This window comes from Melospiza georgiana, chromosome 4 (assembly GCF_028018845.1).
Source record: "Melospiza georgiana isolate bMelGeo1 chromosome 4, bMelGeo1.pri, whole genome shotgun sequence".
In the NCBI taxonomy this organism is placed as follows: domain Eukaryota; kingdom Metazoa; phylum Chordata; class Aves; order Passeriformes; family Passerellidae; genus Melospiza; species Melospiza georgiana.
The window spans coordinates 3,016,821-3,038,293 of NC_080433.1; the positions used below are offsets into that span (position 1 = coordinate 3,016,821).

The 21,473-nt window shown below is 47.8% G+C and overlaps 1 protein-coding gene across 1 annotated transcript in view; it reads left to right on the forward strand.

The window, feature by feature from the left end:
- Positions 1–21,473, forward strand: part of PLXNA4 (plexin A4) — a 510,488-nt gene that overhangs the window by 450,741 nt on the left and 38,274 nt on the right. Inside the window, exons 20-25 of the mRNA XM_058021923.1 lie at positions 2,340–2,574; positions 3,004–3,146; positions 7,222–7,490; positions 11,164–11,230; positions 13,553–13,699; positions 19,108–19,267. Of these exons, the coding sequence (XP_057877906.1) occupies positions 2,340–2,574; positions 3,004–3,146; positions 7,222–7,490; positions 11,164–11,230; positions 13,553–13,699; positions 19,108–19,267 (1,021 nt within the window). The remainder of the gene's footprint in view (positions 1–2,339; positions 2,575–3,003; positions 3,147–7,221; positions 7,491–11,163; positions 11,231–13,552; positions 13,700–19,107; positions 19,268–21,473) is intronic.

Here is a 21,473-nt window from a genome sequence, read left to right on the forward strand (position 1 = left end):
CGGGAGCAGCTCACATAAATCACATCCTGAAAGTGTTTTTTCTCTTTGTTGGCTCTGGAATCATGCTGCAGTGTTGAACTCGGATGTGTACGCGGAATATTTGGTGAGAGAAATCCCACCCATGGAGAGGGGCTGTTCTTCCAGCTTTGAGGATGGATCTGCACTGGGATTTGGGATTGGGGTTGTCTGAGTCTAGTCTGATATTCCTTGAATGGACTCGTCTGACTGCAGGGCTTGGAGAAAGAGAAAATGGAAATGAATTAAGCAATTTATTGATCCACTGACAGGAAGGAAAGCGTGCGAGCTGTGAGAAAATTTTGGGACAGCGGTCTAGGGCAAATGGGAACAATTTCCAGTGCATGGATTAGGATGTGATTTTGGCAGTTTGCTTTCTCAGTTGAGCAGGCCACGTTCCAACAACAAACCTCAGGATTTATAAGTGAGTTGGAACTTTTATCTTGAAATAGATGGGAAAACTCATTACTGCTGCATCCCAACTGTGTGTCTGAGGTTCTTTGGCCACTGAAAATGCTCCACAAGCCCTTAGTGTCATGGTAGCAATTGGTCATTCTGGAACTGTTACGTTTCAAGATGAGTTTAAGATTGGCTTTGTTTTTCATTGTGGACATTTCATCTCTCCAGTCCCCTTCCATGGGGGCTGAAGATGGCATGAGCGGGATGGATGGAAATTAGCAGTTTTTAGACATTCACTTTGGTCTTGTCCATGACACGAGGGTTGTAGTTGTGTCTCTTTGGCCACTGAGGAGCAGCCTACACCTGGTGGTAGAGCAAAACAACCTTCTTCCCTGAGACTGCAACTGGGGCCGCAATGGCTTCTAGGAGATGATAAAGTCACTGAGATTCATGTCTCAGAAAGTGTTAGGGTGGAGAGCACCTGGGAAAATTCATTAATTCATGATTATGCCGTGTAGTCCCTTCTGCTGGCTCCAGCTGGCCCAGTTTCTTCCTCTGCAGCCTCGAGAGGAAACCTGAGTAGGTGCCTGAGCTGAGATGGGGGAAGCCCTGGGATTAGTAAATGCAGGCAGGCTGGAGATTAACTGAGAGCCAGTGGGATGCACGACAAGGCTGAACACCAGGCTGGGGTGTGGGGGAGAAACCTGAGGAAATGTGAGGGAGAGTTCCTCACAACAGAGGAAGAAAACAGTTTAATTCCACACTGCAGTGGTCCCAGGTGCAATGGGAGCAGGAAACAGCCATTCCTGGGGTCTTAATTGCATTTCTGCCTGGCAATTAGAGTTTGCCCTTTGTGCAGGGCCAGCTGTGCCTCTCTGTGACACAGCTCAGCTGGGGTGAAGTGATGGAGCTCATCATCCTTCAAGCTCTTTGCATGGCATCTTCCCAGCTTTCTGCTGGCCTCCAACCAGCATTCCCAACCACAGCACAGCCCTAGAAGCCTTTTTATACTGCAGTCCAGCCAGAACAGCTTTCCTCCCACCACTCAAGCTTTGCCTACTCTACAGATAGCTTTGAACAGCCTTGCAGTAGCCTAAAGCCAGTGGTATCCTGTGGGATTCCTGCTGGGAGTGGTGTTCATGTTGTAAAAAAGGGCTCCAAGGGACTTGCTTCAGCAGAACATTTTGCTCAGAACAGGAGTGCTTGCAGGGTTTCTTTCTTTCTTGGTTGTTAAAACCAAGGCCCTTTCACAGCTACTTCTTCCAGAGGCTGGAAGCAGCTATGGAAACCTCTGGAAGTAGATGGAGAACAAAAAGCTGTGTTCAGCTCCTACTGGTGAACATCTGCAGTCACCCTGACAATGTGTGGCTAGGATAGGGGCTGTAAAGAGAGTGGGCCAGGCTTTGTGGGGTTTGTAGTGGATCTTCACTATCCCAGAGGCTCCCAAGTAGAGTTTTATCTGGTGGGAGAGTCAAAAGAAAATAGTGGCTCTGATTTCTGCAGTCCCACTGTACTCAATGGGTGAGCTCTCCTCTGCCCCACTGTGGGGTTAGGACCCATCAAACCATGCCTTGAGCTCTGTTTTCTGTGTGTATTTTTGGCCTGAGTGACATCAGTGCCCCACACAACACATCAAGATGGGGTATGAAAAGTCCAGAATGAAACCCAAACTGATTTGGAGAAATTGTGACCGGTGACTTCTCTCACCACAAATCCTTTTGTGGCTGGGTTCATAGTGACTGCCAACAGAGGTGATTCTATCATTTCAAGTGTTTTTAAGCTGTTCCATATCCAAATACCTCCCCTTTTGGCTTGAGAGACAAGGGGCTGTCACCATTCACCCTCAGCCAGAGGGTGACAGAGATCCTCTGTGCTCCTGCTCAGTTTGACAGTCTCAGTGCACCTCTTTGCTTCTTTCCCTCCAGGCTCGTGTAGGAGGGATGGAGTTCTCCCCAGGGATGGTGTACATCTCCCCAGACAGCCCTCTGAGCTTGCCAGCCATCGTCAGCATCGCGGTGGCTGGCGGGCTGCTCATCATCTTCATCGTGGCCGTGCTCATCGCCTACAAGCGCAAGTCCAGGGAGAGCGACCTCACCCTCAAGCGCCTGCAGATGCAGATGGACAACCTGGAGTCCAGGGTGGCCCTGGAGTGCAAAGAAGGTAGGCTGAGGGAGGCAGGATGACACTGTGTGAGTGTTGGTAGAAGGGAGACATCAGTCATAAAGCTTTGAGCCAAAATCACAGTGTTGAACCACGGTGTTGAACCCTGTGGGTGCGGCTCAAGCCTGGATCTAATCTGACATTCCTTGTTTTCACTTAGTTCAGACTTTCTCCACCCTATCCTAGAGTTCAGGAAAGTTCAGACTTTCTTTCACCCAATCCTCTCCTAACTGGAATTGATAATTCAAAATCCACAGAAAGCCTTGGCACATGTCCCTGGGGAACAGTGACCCTGCTCTCATCCACCTTCTTCCTCTCCACATGTTGCCTTATTCCTTATTCTCATTCATGAGGGTCAAGAGTTTTCCCCTTCTGGTGAGGCTGATCTGGATTTTCACTGCTCCCTGAGTTGTTCTGCTTCTGTGCCAGCCTTTGCAGAGCTGCAGACAGACATCCATGAGCTGACGAGTGACCTGGATGGAGCTGGGATCCCTTTCCTTGACTACCGAACCTACACGATGAGAGTGCTTTTCCCTGGCATTGAAGATCATCCAGTCCTAAGGGATTTGGAGGTAAATCAACAACATTTCCTGTTTCTAGCTCCTCTCATGCCTCCCTGTTCAGTCCTGAATTCCAGAGATTCTGTGTCAGTGGTAGGAATGTGATGACTTTATAAGGGGTGAAACAGGTCCTTATTAAAATTCTGGTTGAAATATTTGCTGTTATCGTAGATCATATTGGATCATAAAATCATTTAGGTCATAAAAGACTTCCAAGACCATCAGTTCCAATCATCAACCCAAAGCTGTCAATTCCATCACTAAGCCATGTCCCCCTGTGTGACATCCACACACTTTTTGAAAACCTGTAGGGATTGTGATCCCAGAACTCCCCTAGACAGCTTGTTACACCATCTTTCATCCTTTCAATTAAGAAATTTTTTTTCAATTTCCAATCTAAACCTCCCCTGGCACAACTTAAGGCTGTTTCCTCTCATCCTGTCACTTGTTACCTGCTAAATTCTGTTTGATTACTCCCTTATTTGGAAAACTCATAAATCACAGGTCTATTCAATTAAGCTTCTCTTTGGTCTTAACTCTTCTGTGGCTTGAGTTTTAGACTGGATTCAATATTTTCTGCCATGCAGGGGCAAGGAAAACCTGTTGTGTGACAGAGGAGCATGTTTGCCTGTGCCATCCAGCTTTGCATGACCCTCACACTACTACGAGGCCAGGTTTTCTTTGTGGCAACCCCTATAAAAATAACCCACCCCTATAAAAATAACCCACCCCTATAAAAATAACCCTCTGCCACTGAGGGAGGTTCACCTTTGCTGCATCCTGGTTTTCAGTGAGGTCAGAAAACACAGTGTCAGTCTGTCCATACACTGCCCACATCTTCCTCCTCCACCCCAACGTTCTGGATGGAGATTTGTGAGACATTGTTCACAAACCTTGGGGTCTACACAGAGCCTGTATCACCTGAGTGGTGACAGGAGCTTGGTGGGAGCCCAGGTGAGGTCTGCCAGGCTAAAATGTGCTCCAGGCTCTGGCAGATGGACAGGCTCTGCTCTAGGAATACCTGGGCTGGAGAATCAGGAGCCACACCACGGCCAAGGTGTTGGCTGAGCTCTCTGCAAAGCCTTTGGCAGGCTCTGAGCTCCAGAGAGGTTCTGGCATGGGCCTGGGAGATTGCTGGAGGCCAGGCCTGGGCTTGGTTGGCAGGGAGGAGGAGCAGGAGCTGGCACAGGCAGGCCCACGCTTGGCTGGCCGTGTAATCAGAGATGCCTGCTCGCCTTTGCTCCTGACACGGGGAAGAGCCAAAATTCACCCGACTGTGTGGAGAGAGACATTAAAAAACCTGATCTGTCAGCAAGGCAGGCTGGTGGGGCTGGGCAGGAGGCTGAGTTACACGTAGCTGCCATACAGATTTGGAGTGCAGATTTGGAGGGGCTTCCAGCTGCTTTCCCTCAGGACGAGCAGCTCCAACAAAGGAGGAACGAGGGGTGCTGAACCTCCCTCTCACATGTGTGTACACACAAACATTTCCATCATCCCCAAGCCAATTTCCATCCCTACATTCATTAACCCCATCCAGCTGATACAGAGCAGCATCTGACCCCTGCAGAGGCCTTAGCACGGATGCTCCCCTATGTAGATACACACTGAGCTAATGTTCCAATCCAACACCTTTGATCTCTCCTTCCTTTCATTCCATTTGTTGGGGTTTTTTTTTTCCCTTAATCCTTTGTAAAGCTTCACCAGCTCTCTCTGTGTCAGCATCTTTGGCTACCAACGTGAAGGCAGCTCCCATTCTGCTCCCTTCTCTGTAGCACCCAGAAGGAATTGCTATTTATTGCAAAAGGCCCCAGCACAGATCCCACAGTGAGAAGGCCTTACTTATTTCCAGTTCATTTGCTAATTAACTGCTTCCAGATGCAGCACAAAATACTTTTCTTGTTATTTTGTTTTAATTCTCCATAATAATCCTGGGATAGACAATATTAAATGTTCAAGTGAGTGAGTTAAAAATAATTATTGGCGGGATGGGTGGTGGTGGTTTGTTGGTTGGTTGGTTGCCTCAATCTATTTAGGAAGTAATTTATTTGTTGGATGCAAAAAGAGTTCAGAACTGTAATTTCCAGAATTAAAAAGTAACAACTCTATAAGAGGCCTTGCATTGCTTGTCTGTTTAAGCAAGCCAACTTATTTTGAATTAAAGTGCCACATTTGGGTGGTTATTAATTCACATATGCCTTGGTGACATGTGCTGCTCTGTGGTGAGACCCTCCAGCTTCCAATAAAAGTTTTCAAGGGCTGGAACGGCTTCAGCAAGTAGAGGGATGAGTTTGGGGTTCTCTTTTTAGGTTCCATCTTTGCCTAGAGCCAGAAGGATCAAAAAGACCTCTGTGGAGCCCAAAATCCAGCACTGAGGTCCATATAATTTGTTCCATATAAAAATGAGTTCATCAGCCTCTCACAGCTGAGAAATAAGAGACTTATCAATCACTGTTCCCAAAACAGCTCAGCTCCCAAGCCCTGGGGTTCAGCTGGAGCTCAGGGTGTGCTCTCACAGCTTCACCTGCCTGGCTCTTCACACCAAGGCCCAGTTCCATGGTCACCATCTCAGCCACTGCCTCACTGCCTCTCTTCATCTCCTCAAAACCTCACCCTGGGCTCTTTTCCCCAGTCACTCTCTTTCTGCCTCTCCCAGCTCCCTAAAGCTGAACTCCACACCTCTGCAAGCAGGATTCTTCCAGGAATGAGAAAGAAGTTTTGGATGAAATCAGAGTAAGACTTCAGTCTGACTAAAATAAAAACATGGCATGGTGACACATTTAGGCACCAGAAATCCCTTTTGGATGTATTGAAATCCCTTGAAAACCTTTCTTGGAAGCTAGAGGGTCTCACCACAGAGCAACACATGTCACCAAGGCATATATGAATTAATAACCACCCAAATTTGGCATTTTAACACAGGTAGGCCCCCAGCTGGGTAATAACTAGCATAGACCCCATGCATTTCAGAAGGATGACTATAATAATCTTTATTAAGAAACCCATACTTTTATACCCTAAGTCACTACAGGTAGACCTAATTTGTCCTCTAATTAAAACACCATCACCATTGACAAATTAAGAAACCACCCTTTGGTAAACAGATCTCCATAACACATTCCACACGTTCCCAATACCAGGTGCAGCAAGTGAAGATAAGAATTGTTTCTCATTCTTTTCTCTGCTCTTCTCACAGCCTTTCCCAGAACAAATCCTGGGAAAGTTGTGTTTCTCTCTGCAGCCAGAGAGCTGCTGCCACAGGTGTTCTGATCAGAGAGGGGAATACAGAACTGGAAACATCATCTGAACGTGGCTGGGAGTCTTCTCAGGCTTCCTAATCTTTAGATAATATATGAATTCCCTTCCTGTCTTTCCTTAGCGGAGGAGCTGGAGGAATGAGAGCAAAGAGAGAGTAACAACAGTACATTTGACAGTGGGAAAATGGGGGAAAAAGAAAAACTCCTGTTGGGACCCAGGACATTCCTCTGGCTGCCCTGGAGGACTCAAGACCCTGGCAGGGGGCTCAGAGACCTTGGCATGGAGTCAAAGACACCTGTGCCTTTGATTTTAACCCATGGAAAAAATTACCAACTTTGTGTGAGGCTTTGCAAGCCACAGGAGTTTGAGTAGAATGATAGTGAATTTGACACAGGGTGAAAAAGTAGAATTTTGGGGATTTAGAATGGGGGTTCAAGAGGCAAGATGGAGGAATCTGGGCTTCTCCTTCTTCTTCTTCTTCTTAGCCTCCATCTTCTACTGTGATGGTGGCACTTCTGGATTGGTTTGGAGACAGACTGTCTAACATAGGTGATAGGTGTGGAAAAATTATTGTAAATAAAGTACACGTAGTTCTTGGTATAAAAAGCCAACACCACCCCAAGGGCAGGGACTGTGCCACAACCCAACCTGCTGGACAAATCTCAGCAAGTCAAAGAATGTTATAGAAAAGACAAAATAAACAACCTTGAAAAGCAGAGCTGAGGAATCTCGACTTCTTCTTCGGTCGCGGGGCTGGGAAAAAAGACTTTTAACACCTCAGGAGCCATTCCAGCAACACAAAACCTGAGAAACTCCCTTTCTTCTTGCTCAGGTCCCTGGCTACCGTCAGGAGCGTGTGGAGAAGGGCCTGAAGCTCTTTGCCCAGCTCATCAACAACAAGGTGTTCCTGCTGTCCTTCATCCGCACGCTGGAGTCGCAGCGCAGCTTCTCCATGCGCGACCGCGGCAACGTGGCCTCGCTGATCATGACGGTGCTGCAGAGCAAGCTGGAGTACGCCACCGACGTCCTCAAACAGCTCCTGGCCGACCTCATCGACAAGAACCTGGAGAGCAAGAACCACCCCAAGCTGCTGCTACGGAGGTAAGGATGGCTGGGCATGGAGGGAGCCGGGCTGGGAGGGCTGTGCCTGGGTTGGGGTTTTTCATGAACAGGATGGGAGTGCCTGGGAGATGTTCCTTGAGCTTTATTGCAGCCTCGTTAAGTGGTTGAGATAATTGGAAGATGACAATAGCTGATGTACAACCAGCAGGAGCCAAAGATTTCTTTGTGTCTTGGTTTGAAAAGACTGTCTGCTAAGGAAGGCAGGAGCTTCTCCTGAAATAGAAAATGCATACCCCCTCCGTCTGAATTATATAATTTTGAAATTAAATGGCTCTCAGGCAAAGATATGGGAGCAGGAATAAAAGTTCTTTACTAGGAAAATTAAAAATACAAATGCAATAGTACAAATAAAGAAAGTAATTCACTGTCAGAGTGAGAGCAGGAGCTGCCCCCTGTGTGCCAGGGGGGTGTCCCAGCCCCATCCCATGGGGGCTCAGCCCTCCTGCAGTGCCAGCTGTGGCTCTGCTGCAGCAGGGATCCTGCACAAGGGGGGAGTTTTCCTCTGCAGCTCCAGGGCTGCTGCAGATGGGCCTGGGCTCCCTCTGGCCATGCAGGGCAGCAGAAAGCTGCTCCTCTGGCAGTGCAGGGGGCAAAGGCTGCTGTGCTATGCCAGGCTCAGATTGGATCCAGGCAGGAATGCTTGGCTCCTCCCCTAGGCGGAGCATCTCCCCATGGGATGCTGGGGTTGGATCAGCCCTGCAGGGACACTCAGTGGCCATGGACAGCAGAGATCTCCTGGAGGGAGGGTTGGCTGTGGGAGAGATAAAGAAAAAACTGCCCTGTGAATAGAAAGAACTGCCCCACCTCTGACAGATGGGAATAGAATACCCCCATTTCCAACCTAAGGCACTGTTGCAGAGCATTTAAAAACTTTCTAGCCAATAGTATATTGCTAAACCTTACACACAATTTTTCTAGCCAATTACTAAAAGCACATGTACACCTGCTTCACACAATGCTTGCTTGTATGCTTTCTATTAGCAATACACAATTAAGCTTAAAACCTTCTATCTAAACCATTATTAAGCTTAAAACCTTCTACTGTCTTGCTAAGCATTTTTTTCTGCAGTCTTTAGGTCTATCTTAGCCAAGCCTAAAACTCAAGCTATTGTTTCATGTCCTTGCTTGCTTGTACTATTGTAACTTTTCCTACTTTCAGACTTTGCAGCTGCAGCTAGTTCTAAGTTTTCTGTTCTTTCTGTTTCTAAGGCCTGCTTTTACAGCTTTCTGGAAGTCTTCTTGCTTTTAGTATTTCCCACGGTGCCCACATAAACATCATAATCATCTTTTGAGATGATTGCTCTGTTTCCTCCCTAACCAGAAAGTAATCAATGATCAAAATTTACAGAATGAATCTACCTCTGGATTTTCATGTGGATCCTCAGAAAGTTTCACAAGGAGAGGAAAAGCTCAATCCTTATTTTGAGCTCTTTGCATGCTTACAGTGTTAATTTATGCTTACATTTCCTTTTAATCTGAAAACCCTGATCATGTTGTGTAGGAGCTATAGGAATATCACTTATATAGTCTATTAAATCCCTGGTGAGAGGACGTCATCTTCCATCTCCTGCCTGGGACGTGGATTTCCCAGCTTTGTCTTTTGTTCCTGAGTTAACTACGGACACCTGGAGAGTCTTCAGCTGCATTTTGGGATCTCATTTCTCTCCCAGAGCTGGGAGTTAGTGGAAATCAGCAGAAGAGAGGGACAACAGAACTGGATTCATACAGGGAACAAGTTTGAATTGATGCTTCTTGGCCTGGCCTAAGGTCTGAACTCCACAGTTATGGGGGAAGCCTCAAGTTTGGAATCTGCTGCTCGGTAATTCATGTCCTTTCCTTGCCTAGGGAAGTGCTCCCTCTTCTGCCTTTAGGATCAGATTCATCTCCCTTTCACAGACTGGACCAACCCTCCTGGTTCAAGGACCCTACATAAAATCAGGGGGTTATTCTGGAGATGAGTGGCCTTTGCCACAGCTCAGAGCTGACTCTGAGGAGCCCCCAGATGATTACAATGGACAGCTTAGACACAGAGGAGATCTCTGCTGCCTGCTGGGCTGGGGGGATTTTTCATCTGGCACATGGCCCACTGTGGAGAACCAGCAGCAAAGGAGCAGAAGGCACTTGCTGGCATTCAGGGCAGCAATGCCAGGGGCAGAGGCTTTGCTTTGGTGTCAGTTGACTCCCTGACTCCCTGATGTGCCCTACAGCCTGGCTGGTGACCACCCTCCAGCTGTCCCCAGGCTTCCTGCCTGAGCTTCTCCTCTGATGCTGGATGGCACTGCCTCCCCGCTTCATTTCCTCCTTTTCCTTCCCTTTTCTCCATCTGTCTTCCCTTCTTGCTCACTCTGAGCATCCCATCTTTCCTCTTTCTCCTTCCTCCAGCCCTTTTTTAAGTCTCATCCTTTCTGTTGGACGTCAATTGTGACCTTTGGAAGGAGAGCCAGTGAACAAAGAAGGCACATCCAGTGCTCCAAACCCTGGGAGCACCAGGAGAAATCAGAGAAGTTCATCACTGAGCAGCACCAGAACAAAACATGTGAATAGCTCAGTGCCTTGGGTTAGATGTTGGTGTGAGGCCCTCAGACAGCTCTTTGGAGCAGCTGGATTCAGCTTGGTGCTTCCCTTCTCTTCCCTCCCCATGAGTCTATGAAAGGGAATCTTTTGCAGTTTTGGAGTTTGACAGAAAAAAGGAGCTGGTAGAAGTGATTTTCCCACCTCAGGTGTGTCCAGTATTCACCCTGCATTACATTTATGGCCCCAAAAGATTTTCTGGACAGAGAGCAGCAGCAACAACAAGCAAGAACCTCTGCATGGCTTTGGTGAGAGCCATGACGAGGAGGACCCACTTTAATTCTTCCAGGCAGGGACTCTTCTTTTTTTCTTGGTTTCCCCTAATTTCTCTTGGTTTCTCTAGTTTTTTCTCCATCTCCTGCCTAGGACGTGGATTTCCCAGCTGTGTCTCTTGTTCCTGAGTTAACTACAGACACCTGGAGAGTCTTCAGCTGCATTTTGGGATCTCATTTCTCTCCCAGATCTGGGAGTTAGTGGAAATCAGCAGAAGAGAGGGACAACAGTGCATGGGCTGCAGCCAGCACAAGTTTCTGCAGGAGAAGCTCACCCTGAAGCCTGGAGATGGATTTTTGTTTGATTGAGGACAGAGCGCTCAAGGGCAGAAGGATGAGCTCTGAGCGTGTGCCACAGTGACACATTGAGGAGTGTAATCACTCCCAAATGCCAGGGAGATAGGCAGTGCCAGATAGCTGCTCCCCAGAGACTCAGATCTGTCTCTCCTGAGTATTTATCCAGCCTCCCTGACATATGGCCTCGCTCTGAGCTCCTCAGATTTGATGGATTTATCCGCCCCGAGCTCTTTGGAGAAGATTCCCTCAAATGTCATCAACTCCTCCTCGTTGTTGGAGACACTGGAAAACAGACACACACAGGGACTTGTAGCCACAGGAGAATCAACAGGGCAGCAAGGGTTTTCCTGCAGGTTTCCTAAATCCAAAACTAAAACAGGGAACCCAGGACATGCTAAATCCTGATGGTGCCATGCCAGATTGCCCACTGGGCAGGAAGATAGAAAAGTGCAATATTTTAATAGGACCAGCATGACAAACTCATTTCCAATTCCCTCTTTTCTCCACTTTAGGACAGAGTCTGTGGCTGAGAAAATGCTCACCAACTGGTTCACCTTCCTCCTCTACAAGTTCCTCAAGGTAAGAGCAGGAGCATGCCTGGAAAAACAGCTGCTCTAAAGCATTCCTTCTTGGTGAGGATCACTTGGGGTGAAAACTTCCCTGATGACAAGTTAAAGGCTTTTGGTTTTTTTTGCCTCTGGAAGGAGGTCACTGCCTAATAGGAGCTGGGCTATTTTCTGACCCAGGGAGAACAAAGAGGGACAATTTGTTAGAGAGAGGCAACTTGTTGGGCCCTCTCTTGTACAGAGATGGGATCTAAGGGTCAGTGTGGAAATGGGAAGGATTTCAGAGCCTGCCTGAGACCTGTGTGGAAAAAGCTGTCCTTTCAACAGCAGCCTGAGGTCTCCATCATGTGGTGACCCATATTTCCAGTGCACAGGGGATGGAGATCTCCTGCCACCCCAGCTCTGGGGCAGCACTGAGACAGCCCCACGAGGAGTGGAGGTGCACCCATCAGCAAAGCTTGAGTGCACGGATTTGGGGCACCCCCTGAGCTCTCTCATTCCTCCTGGAAGGTCTCCTTGGGCTTTGTGGAGTTGAAAAAGTATTTCAGTCCTTGAGCCCTGCCACTGACTGCACGGGGATCCAATTTTCCCTGAGCCTCAAGAATCACAATTGCTAAGCTCAGAGCCAGCCTTCATGGAAGGAGCTGAGCTCTGCACCTCTCCCCCATTCCCACTGCAGCTGCTAAATATCCTCCCACCTCACATCCTCATTTGGACACAATAACCACCTCTGCCAGGCAATTTGAGGCTGCACAAATAAACCCCAATCCCCCTGAGCCTTCCCCAGTTCAAGGACGAGCACATGGGAAAGTTTTGAAGGTCCCTGGAAGGCAATTTCAGTGACTCCAGTATCAGATCCCTGCTTTCAGCTGAAAGGAAAGGATATAAGGAGGTGACTCTCTAAAGAGCTGCTTTTATAATAGGCTTTTTTCACCCCACTCAGCTACTTGTCTTCTTGCCTTAGCCTGAACAGAGGCCTGATAAGGGCAGGAGACAGGCACACAGAAGCAATATGCTGCTGGCAGATAAGCTAATTAAGTGGGAGACAGGTGTAGGGACTGAAAAAGGGGCCACTTTGCCTCGATTATTAACTTGTTTTCGCCGGGATTTACACCAGAGGAAAATGACCTGGCTGGTTGAGCTGGGACACGAGAGGAGAGGGCGAGGAGGGCAGGAAGGAGGGAGGGATGAAGGGGAAGGGAAGCAGGAGCAGAAAGCTCAGAGTGCAGTAAGAGAGGAAAAACGTGGGAAGAGTGAGTGGAAATGGTGAGGAGGAGAAATTAGGGACAGGTGAGCTGGGCTGTGCCTGCCTGGGGCTGATTTCGGCTGTCCTGTGCAGGGCCCCACACCTCTGTCACCTCCACACGGGTCCAGGGGCACATCTGGGCCTGAGAATTCCTGTTTGCCTGCACATTCCTGTTTGCCTGCAGCATGAGAGTGCTCAGGGAGTCTGTGGACTCTGCCCAGACACCCAGGACATGGCACCAGCCATCCATCTCCCTTTAAAATCTCCTTCCAGGCCATTTGGCACCTATCCCACTACCTGCTCCACCAGTGCAAAGCTCTGGCCTGGTGGCAATCACCAGAACAGCCCTGGCATTGCCAGGAAACACCGACACCATGGCAGGGCAGTCAAAGGGTCACAGAATAAGCTGAGTTGGAAGGGACCCAAAAAGATCATGAAGTCCAACTCCTGGAGCTGCACAGGACCATCCCCAAGGGTCCCAAGGGTCTGAGATAACTTCTGCAGGTGCTCCCATTCCCATTCATGTTGATCCCACATCCTGATGGGACACAGACTTCTTCATGACAGAACAGTGCTGGTGTCCTCTCAGTGCCCAAACAGTCTCATCCTTGAGTGACCCTGAAGCCCAAATGAAGCTGGTGGGTGGTGGAGCAGCAGCACTGCATTTGGGAGATCCACAAACCACAAAACTTCCCTCATGAGCCCAAGAGCTTTGTACCATCAAGTCCAGCTCCTGGGCTTGCACAGGACCATCCCCAAGGGTCCCACCATGTGCCCAAGAGCTTTTTACTATCAAGTTTAATTCCTGGGGCTGCACAAAGCCATCCCCAAGGGTCCCACCATGTGCCCAAGAGGTTTGTACCATCAACTTTAATTCCTGGGGCTGCATAGGACCATCCCTAAGGGTCCCACCATGCTGGTTGCACTCTGTGGAAGTGGAGGGTCACCTCTGATCCTGTGCTGTTGGAATGGACTGGTTTCCATTGATATCCACCGTGAGCGATTTTGAATGGTGGACCTGGGATGCCCATGCTGGACTCTCAATTCTGTCCTGTAGTTTCACCTGGTGGTTGCCTCTCATCCCTGCAGGAGTGTGCTGGAGAGCCCCTCTTCTCCCTTTTCTGTGCCATCAAGCAGCAGATGGAGAAGGGCCCCATCGACTCCATCACGGGGGAGGCGCGGTACTCGCTGAGCGAGGACAAGCTCATCCGGCAGCAGATCGACTACAAGACCCTGGTGAGTGCTCTGGGCACGCCTTCCTCTGGGCTGATCCACAACCTTCCAAGGCCTAAAGGGCATTTAGACAGCAGAAACCTGTGGTTGAACCTCTGGGGTGATTTATTCTTGTGTTTTAGCAGGGTAACGCTGCCTAAAGCTGGGTACAAAAATATAAAATTTTGAGGATTTCAGCATCAAGGAATAGTCAGGGACTATAGATAGACCTATCAGGTCAGCTCTAGAGCTGGTGCAACCCTCCCTCCTGAGAGAGCACAAGTCAAAGAAAAAGGAGCTTGATTTAAAGATTTCAAGGGAAAGAAAACCAATCCTTGTCACTGAGCCATTTCCCCCAAAATGGAATTGTCTGCATAGGGTAAGATACACATTGCATATATGCAGCTTTAGCTTCTGCTCTGAGATTACACCCTCTTCCCACTTGATTAAAGAGCATCAATTAAAGAGCATTAGATATCTCTTCTTAGAGTGTTTGTGGGCCTTCATTCTTCCCTGGATGCATTAAATCCACTCTAAGTCTCTGCTCGATGAAGAATACTTTCTAAGCCTTCAATGATCCTTGTAATTTTTCTCTTTCCCATCTTTATTCTCAGCAAATCCCAAGTTTTAGGACAGTCAGAAGATGCTCTAAACTGATCAGATTATTTTATTTGCACTTTCAAATGAGGGGAATTCATCTCACTTAGCTCCAGATATCTCTGAGGGCTGTGTCCAATCACAGAATCATGAGGTGGTTTGGGAGGGGACCCTAAAGATCATTTAGTTCCAAGTCTTAGACCTTAACCTGTCTTAGACCTGTCTGACTTTAGCCCAGGCAGGCTGATGCTAGAAATGCCCTTTCATGTTTTTCAACTCCAGTTTAGAGCTGAGCTTTGATTGAATCCAAGTCTGATGAGGGGGTGGACTTAATTCTGAAATAAGGCCACAGTTGTATTCTGCATATTAAAAACGTGACTTTCCTACTGAATTTGGCAGAGTGCTGCTTCTCTGCTGTTATGTGTGGCTGTCTAAAATTTCAGAAGACTGATCACACACGGAGAAAATGAGCAGAAAAGAGAAAAAAATGCAGCCACAGAGCGATCACTTTCACCCAAGGAAATCCCCCCGATCCTTTTAGGCTTGATCTGAAGCAGCCAGCAAAGGGTAGTAATTATACATCAGGCTGAACAAAGCTCTCCTCTGCTGGCTTTGTGCTGTTTGATGATAATCAGCTCTCCCTCTTACATCTCAAGAGCAGACAAATATACCCCGATAGGAATCTCAGCAGATTTGCAGAGATCAGCTCTGGTGAAGGAGATTAGGAAGGAGCAGAATATGAATAGGATTGTTCTTCGTTTCTGTTTCTCTTTATTTCTGTTTTATTTCGTCCTTCTTCTACCTTCCTTGAGCTGCCTGACATCTTTTATTAAAAATATAGAGTAATGAAATAAAGCCAGAACTGATTCAGTGGTTGCAATATGGGAATTCCAACAGAAAAATGGAGAGAGAATATTTACAGAGGCCTGGAGTGACAAGACAAGAGGGAATGGCTTCAAACTGAAAGAGAGTAGGTTTAGATTGGAAATTAGAGAAAAATTCTAGCCTGTAAGATGGGGAGGCCCTGGGTACAGGGTGCCCAGAGAAGCTGTGGCTGCCCCTGGATCCCTGGAAGTGTCCAAGGCCAGGTTGGACAGGGCTTGGAGCAACCTGGGATGGTGGAAGGTGTCCCTGCCACCTTGGATTACTCCCTCACCATGGGAGCAATCACAAGCTGTGCCTTTATTATTTAAATGCCACTAATGTGCAGTGGAAATCAGGGCTTAGCTGAGCCAAGCTTTGCATGTACACAGGCACTCAGAGACAGATCATGGTTGGAAGAGCTAGCAGATAAAAAATAAAAAAGCCTGAGGATGGAGTAAAAGGTCAATAAACAGAAATCCAGAGAAATGAGATGTCCCAAGGCCACACAGAGTCAGTGGGAGAGCAGGGCTCAGAGATAACTCCTCCATGTGCTCCCACTCCCATTCCCATCCATGCTGACCCCACATCCTGAAAGGACACAGACTTCTTCATGACAGAACAGTGCTGGTGTCCTCTCAGTGCCCAAACAGTCCCATCCTTGAGTGACCCTGAAGCCCAAATGAAGCTGGTGGGTGATGGAGCAGCAGCACTGCATTTGGGAGATCCACAAACCTCAAAACTTCCCTCAGAGTGACCAGTCCTGAAAGAACAAAACCCATCATGGGTTTTGTTCTTTCAGGACCCACCAGCTGACATCAGAGATTGTGTTGAAGGCTCTGAGCAGCACTGCTGGAGCACTGAGATTTGTTTCTAGCTTGGTTTGTATGGGTATGGAGAAAAGTTTCATACTCCACTCGAGAACAGCTGGAAAACTCCACTGGGAAGATGATGTAAAACCTGGGGAATATATGCCAAAGCCACTGTGCTCTGGAAGTGCAGTTGGCTTCCATAACTGGGGTTAGAATTCCCTAAAATGTTGGAGGGACAGCCTTGACAGTCGTTGTAATGAACACAGAGGTGTTCTGGGGTTTTCAGGGGTCACCAACTGCCCCATCTGTGCCTGGAGCACAAGAACAGCCCTTGGAAGAATTGCCTGCCCTGCTCCTTCTTCCAGCTGAGCTGGAAAAGAGGCAAGCAAGGATTACTGCAGCCAGGCTGGGATTGAGTGTGGTTCACTCAGACACAGTTTTTCCTGGCACTTTCTAAAGGTGATTAATCCCTGTGAAACTCCAGGATAACCCAGATCAAGTAACCACTGTCATCTTCCAGCTGGGTGCTGTGTGGGGACACTGGTCAGCACCTTCAGGAGATTTTGGGGTCTTCTGCCCCAGCTGCTGGCCTGGCATCATCAGCTCAGATCATTTTAAAGATCACCAAGTGCCTTCTGTGGGAAACTGACCCAAAACCCAGCTGTTTGTATCAGAGATTTATCACACCACAGAGCTTGCCTTGACTGGCACCAGCTCATTTTAGCTGAGCTCAGACCACTGAGAGAGAAACCTGGAGAGTAACTTGGTCCCCATAGCCAGGTGTGACCCCAAAGAGCTGTCCCAGGCTGCCCTCACTGCTCCATTTCCCTGTGATAGAATAATTTAGGCTGGAAAACATCTTTAAGATCATAAACTAAACACCAGTGCAAATTTATGCAGCTTGTGGTGGGATTTTATGCAGCAATCAGGTGGGATTTTCTGGATGTACCCAAGAAGTTTGCAGAGGAAGAGGTTCCTGTGGGCTGGGAATGGGCATAACCCAGGAGAGCTGCAGACCAACTAATGGCCTTCAACACTGGACTCATTTCAACAGTTTTGTGTACAATTCTGTGATCCTTTGAGATGAAAGGTGCCCCAGAACTGTAAATCTGTGCTGTTATTATGATGTGAATTGATGCTTTTTCAATACTTCTGGAAGTGACATACAAATAATAGCATTATGATCTAATCAATATCTCCTATTTACATCTCCCCTTTCATCCAGCAAGATCACAGAGCTCTTTGTAAGCAGTATCTTCACAAGTCCCTCTTGGCTGAGCACATCACCACCAAAGGGAGCCTGGTGAGGCAGTGTGTAATTAGGCTGATGGGATTTCACCCCATTTTTGAGTTCCCACTGCATTTTAGGAGGTGAAGATGGAAAGTGATGCACAGTCCAGCACCTCTTGCATGCTACAGAAGGGAATTTAGGTCAAGTTAAAATTTGTCTGAGGCACCAAAACCAACATCTCTGTGCTTGTAAAAGTGCCACAGGAACATTTTAATGACCATGTACAGCCTGGAGCATCACTGAACACTCCTTTCAAGTGCAAAGGTGTGCTAAGTTTATAAAACTTTATAGACTTCACACTTGTGCCACCAGAAATGAGCAGAATGATCAACAGAGACACAGACAAGGCTTAGCAGGGAGATTGCTGTTAAATGCTCTGTGTTTAAGGTATCCCCCCTCACCACATGCTTTGCATTTACTCTTGGACAGAGTGGAGAAAATTAAATTTTCCTTCTGAGAAAAGAGAGGCCTCTCCAGTTAGGTTGATTTTCTTCTTCTGTATGTGAAAGCAAAGGCTGCTGATGTTGCTTTGTGTTTCATTTCTTAAGGCGCCCTGCATTTCAGATTAATAACATTCTTCTGAGGAGGGTCTGCTCAGCTCCACGGCTGTGCTGATGGACAAACATAAAGCTTTTCACTGGGATTATCAAAACCAGGTGACAATGCAAGGAGGCCACTCCTGAATTAGGTCACCTTGACATCTCAATGAACATTTTTTACTGAAAGCACTCAGCTGGTGTTCATGGGTTTTCTGCTCTTAAGAAAGAAATTCTCCCCTGTGAGGGTGGTGAGGGTTAGGGTTAGAGGTGCCCAGAGAAGCTGTGGCTGCCCCTGGATCCCTGGAAATGTCCAAGGCCAGGCTGGATGGGGCTTGGAGCAACCTGGGACGGTGGAAGGTGCTCCTGCCCATGGCAGGGGGTGGAATGAGGTCATTGAGACCCCTCCAACCCAAACCCTTTTGTGACTCCATGATTAAATACAATGAAGACACCCCCAGGTGAAACCACATCTCTGTGCCCATGTGAGGGAGGGAATACCCTTGGTACCCATTTTTTGTGGCAGTCACATTTTCTGGAAAAATCCCTTTGCCCAGGATCTTTCTCCTGAGAAGCTGAGAAACCTCAGAGAAAAAGGAAAACAATATTCTCTCATTTGCTTCTCCTGTGTTTTTCTGGTCTGGAATGTGGCCTGAACATTGTTTACCAACAGGTGATTGTTTCATTGGTTTCATGTGAATTGTTTTGACTTAATGACCAGTCAGGGCCAATCTGTGTCAAGGTTCTGGAAAGAGTTACAAGTTTTTCTTTAGTATCTTTTTAGTCTTCTGTCTGTATCCTTTCAGTATTCTTTAGTATAGTTTAGTATTCTTTAATATATTCTAGTATCATGTCGCTATAGGACACAAAAGAACACAAGCTCACACCGTTGTTCTCAAGGTGAAGGAAAAGGGAAGTTTATTTTCTGACTGTAACATTTATAGCTTTTCAAGAGTGACAGTGGATTGGAGGGTGACAGTGCCACCTCTCCAATGACACTGGACAAACCAACAGTCCATCAACTTTCTCCTCTTCCACAGAGGAATGCAAAACATTGAGTTATTTACAGAAAGTGTATGAGAAAGTTCACTACAAGAACGTCAACATCGGAAGGCTTAGAAAATCTTAAAAAAACAGGGTGACAGTATCATAAAACAATAAGTTAGCCTTCTAAGAACATGGAGTCAGATTCATAATTTCCTTCCTGCCATGGGGTACCCCATAAATACAACAATTTTCTGCACCCTAGACCCCTCATGTAGGATGCAGACACCTCAAGGGGGGTGCAGGCAGAGGGTCTGAGTGCCCTGTGCAAGGTGTGGTGCCTCTCCTCAGGTGCTGAGCTGCGTGAACCCCGACAACGTGAACAGCCCCGAGATCCCGGTGAAGATCCTCAACTGCGACACCATCACCCAGGTCAAGGAGAAGATCCTGGATGCCATCTTCAAGAACGTGCCCTGCTCCCACCGGCCCAAAGCTGCTGACATGGACCTGGGTAGGAGATTGCTGCTGGCCAGGGGGGGACAGGGGAGCTGGGAGATGGACAAACTCCATGCAGAGACTTTCCTCTAGACAAAGAGCAAAGAGGTGTTTAGGGGTTTTCAGGGGTCACCAACTGCCCCATCTGTGCTTGGAGCACAAGAACAGCCCTTGGAAGAATTGCCTGCCCTGCTCCTTCTTCCAGCTGAGCTGGAAAAGAGGGAAGCAAGGATTACTGCAGCCAGGGTGGTGTTGTCTTATATATCCAGAGTTCCATTATCATTATAGTGCAAGGATTCCATACCGTCAGAGTTTTGTATCTCCTTGATGTTTCTTGTAGGCAGCTCCTCTAGCACTGACTGTTCCTGATCCTTGCAGCAGCCAGCTGACTTCAGATCCCACCAATCCACTCTTTGATAACACTGTTCTTATTGGCTACAAGTGTGGCCTGTTAACATCAGGCCTGCTCCTGATCTTTAGTAATTGGTCCAGCTGCAACTCTTTAGGGGATAAGATTACATTTTATATCACCTTCATTTATCCATACTGTATCCCCCTACAGGGTGGGATTGAGTGTGGTTCACTCAGGCAGAGTTTTCCTGGCATCTTCTAAAGTTGATGCATCCCTCTGAAATTCCAGGATAACCCAGACTGAGTAACCACTGTCACCTTCCAGCTGGCTGCTGGTGTGGGGACACTGCTCAGCACCTGCAGGAGATTTTGGTGTCTTCTGCCTCAGCTGCTGGCCTGGCAGGGCAGCTCAGATCATTTTAAAGAACACCAAGTGCCCCTCTCCACACTCCCTGCAAGGCAGAGTGGGGCAGAGGGGACATTTTGGTGATATTTATTCTCCTGGCTTAGGAAATCTTTGGCCATAAAAAGACAGTGCCATGCATTTCATCTTGGACAAAGGTTTTGAAAAAGCATGAGTGGGGCTGTTCTTGTTCTCTTGCCAAAGACCCCTGGAAAAAAGAAACCTGGAGAGAGAATGCTGTTTGTAGTCTGAATTTGGGGTCCACAGACAGGTGTGGTACCACACCTGGAGAATATGAAAAAAATGCAGAAAAATCTGGAGGAAATGAAAAATCGTAGAAAAATCTGCTCAGGCCATTGCTGAGATGTCTGGTGGAGAGCTGGGGACTCCATTGTGGCTGAATCTGCCAGAATTTGCTCTCAGTGACCTTCAGTGAAAGAGACTGGGCTGGAAAATGATGGAGTCTATAAAACCAGCTGAGCTGTAGAGGAACCAAAAGGAGAAGGAATGGACCGAGGCCAAGAAACGATTCACAGCAATAATGAAGGCAGCAATGAGAGGTCAGGGATTGAAGTTAAGTGTCTGAGTGTGTGTATGTGTAGGGGAGGGAGGAGTTCCTGACAGAAATTGCCCATCAAAGGCAGTTAGAATAACGGAAGGAGCTGCCAAAACCAGCAGCAGTAAAGAGCAGATCACGTACATCATCCAGAAGAGGACCCACGATGGCTCTGTAGTGCTGAGAGGTGGGGAGAGCCTGGGGGAAGGCAGGGCAGGGTGCCAGGCAGAGCACAACACAGCAATGGGGTTCACAGCCACATCTCCTGGCCCATCTGGTGGTCACAGAGAGTAATTCCTGCAGATCTCAGGCCGGGTGTGGCTGGGGATTGTTTGTTCTGCTGTGAGGATGAGGGATGTGTCCATAATGAGATGCAGGAATTTTACCTGCACATTGTAAATACAGGGATTAACTGGATTCCACTGTGGTTCTGGGAACCAGAAGTGTGTGTGTGCGTGCAGGGTTTCAGCTGGAGCCTGACAATTCTGCATCCAGAATTGCTGCTGGTTTAGGAAATATTGACCTCTTCAAGACCAGACTGGACAGGGCTTGAAGCAACCTGGTCTGGCAGAAGCTAGAAAGGGGCTGGAGATTTCAGATCTCTTCCCACCCAGCCCAGACTGTGATTCTCTATCCCACCCAACACACTCTGTGATTCTGTCACCTCCTGAATGGTGCTGAGGAGCAGAAAGTTCCAGAAAGTTGGCATGAGCATGTGCACCCCCTCAGAGAACAGGCTTGCCCACAGTGATGACGGACTGGCTAATGGGCAGCTCTGGGAGCATTGATGAGGCAGCTGGGGTGGGAAAAACAATTAAAATGTAAATAAAAAGCCCTTATCCAGTAGAAGATAGCAGCAATGCAGATAACAAGGTGAGAGGAGCATGGGTGAAACAGGAGCAAGAGTGTAGT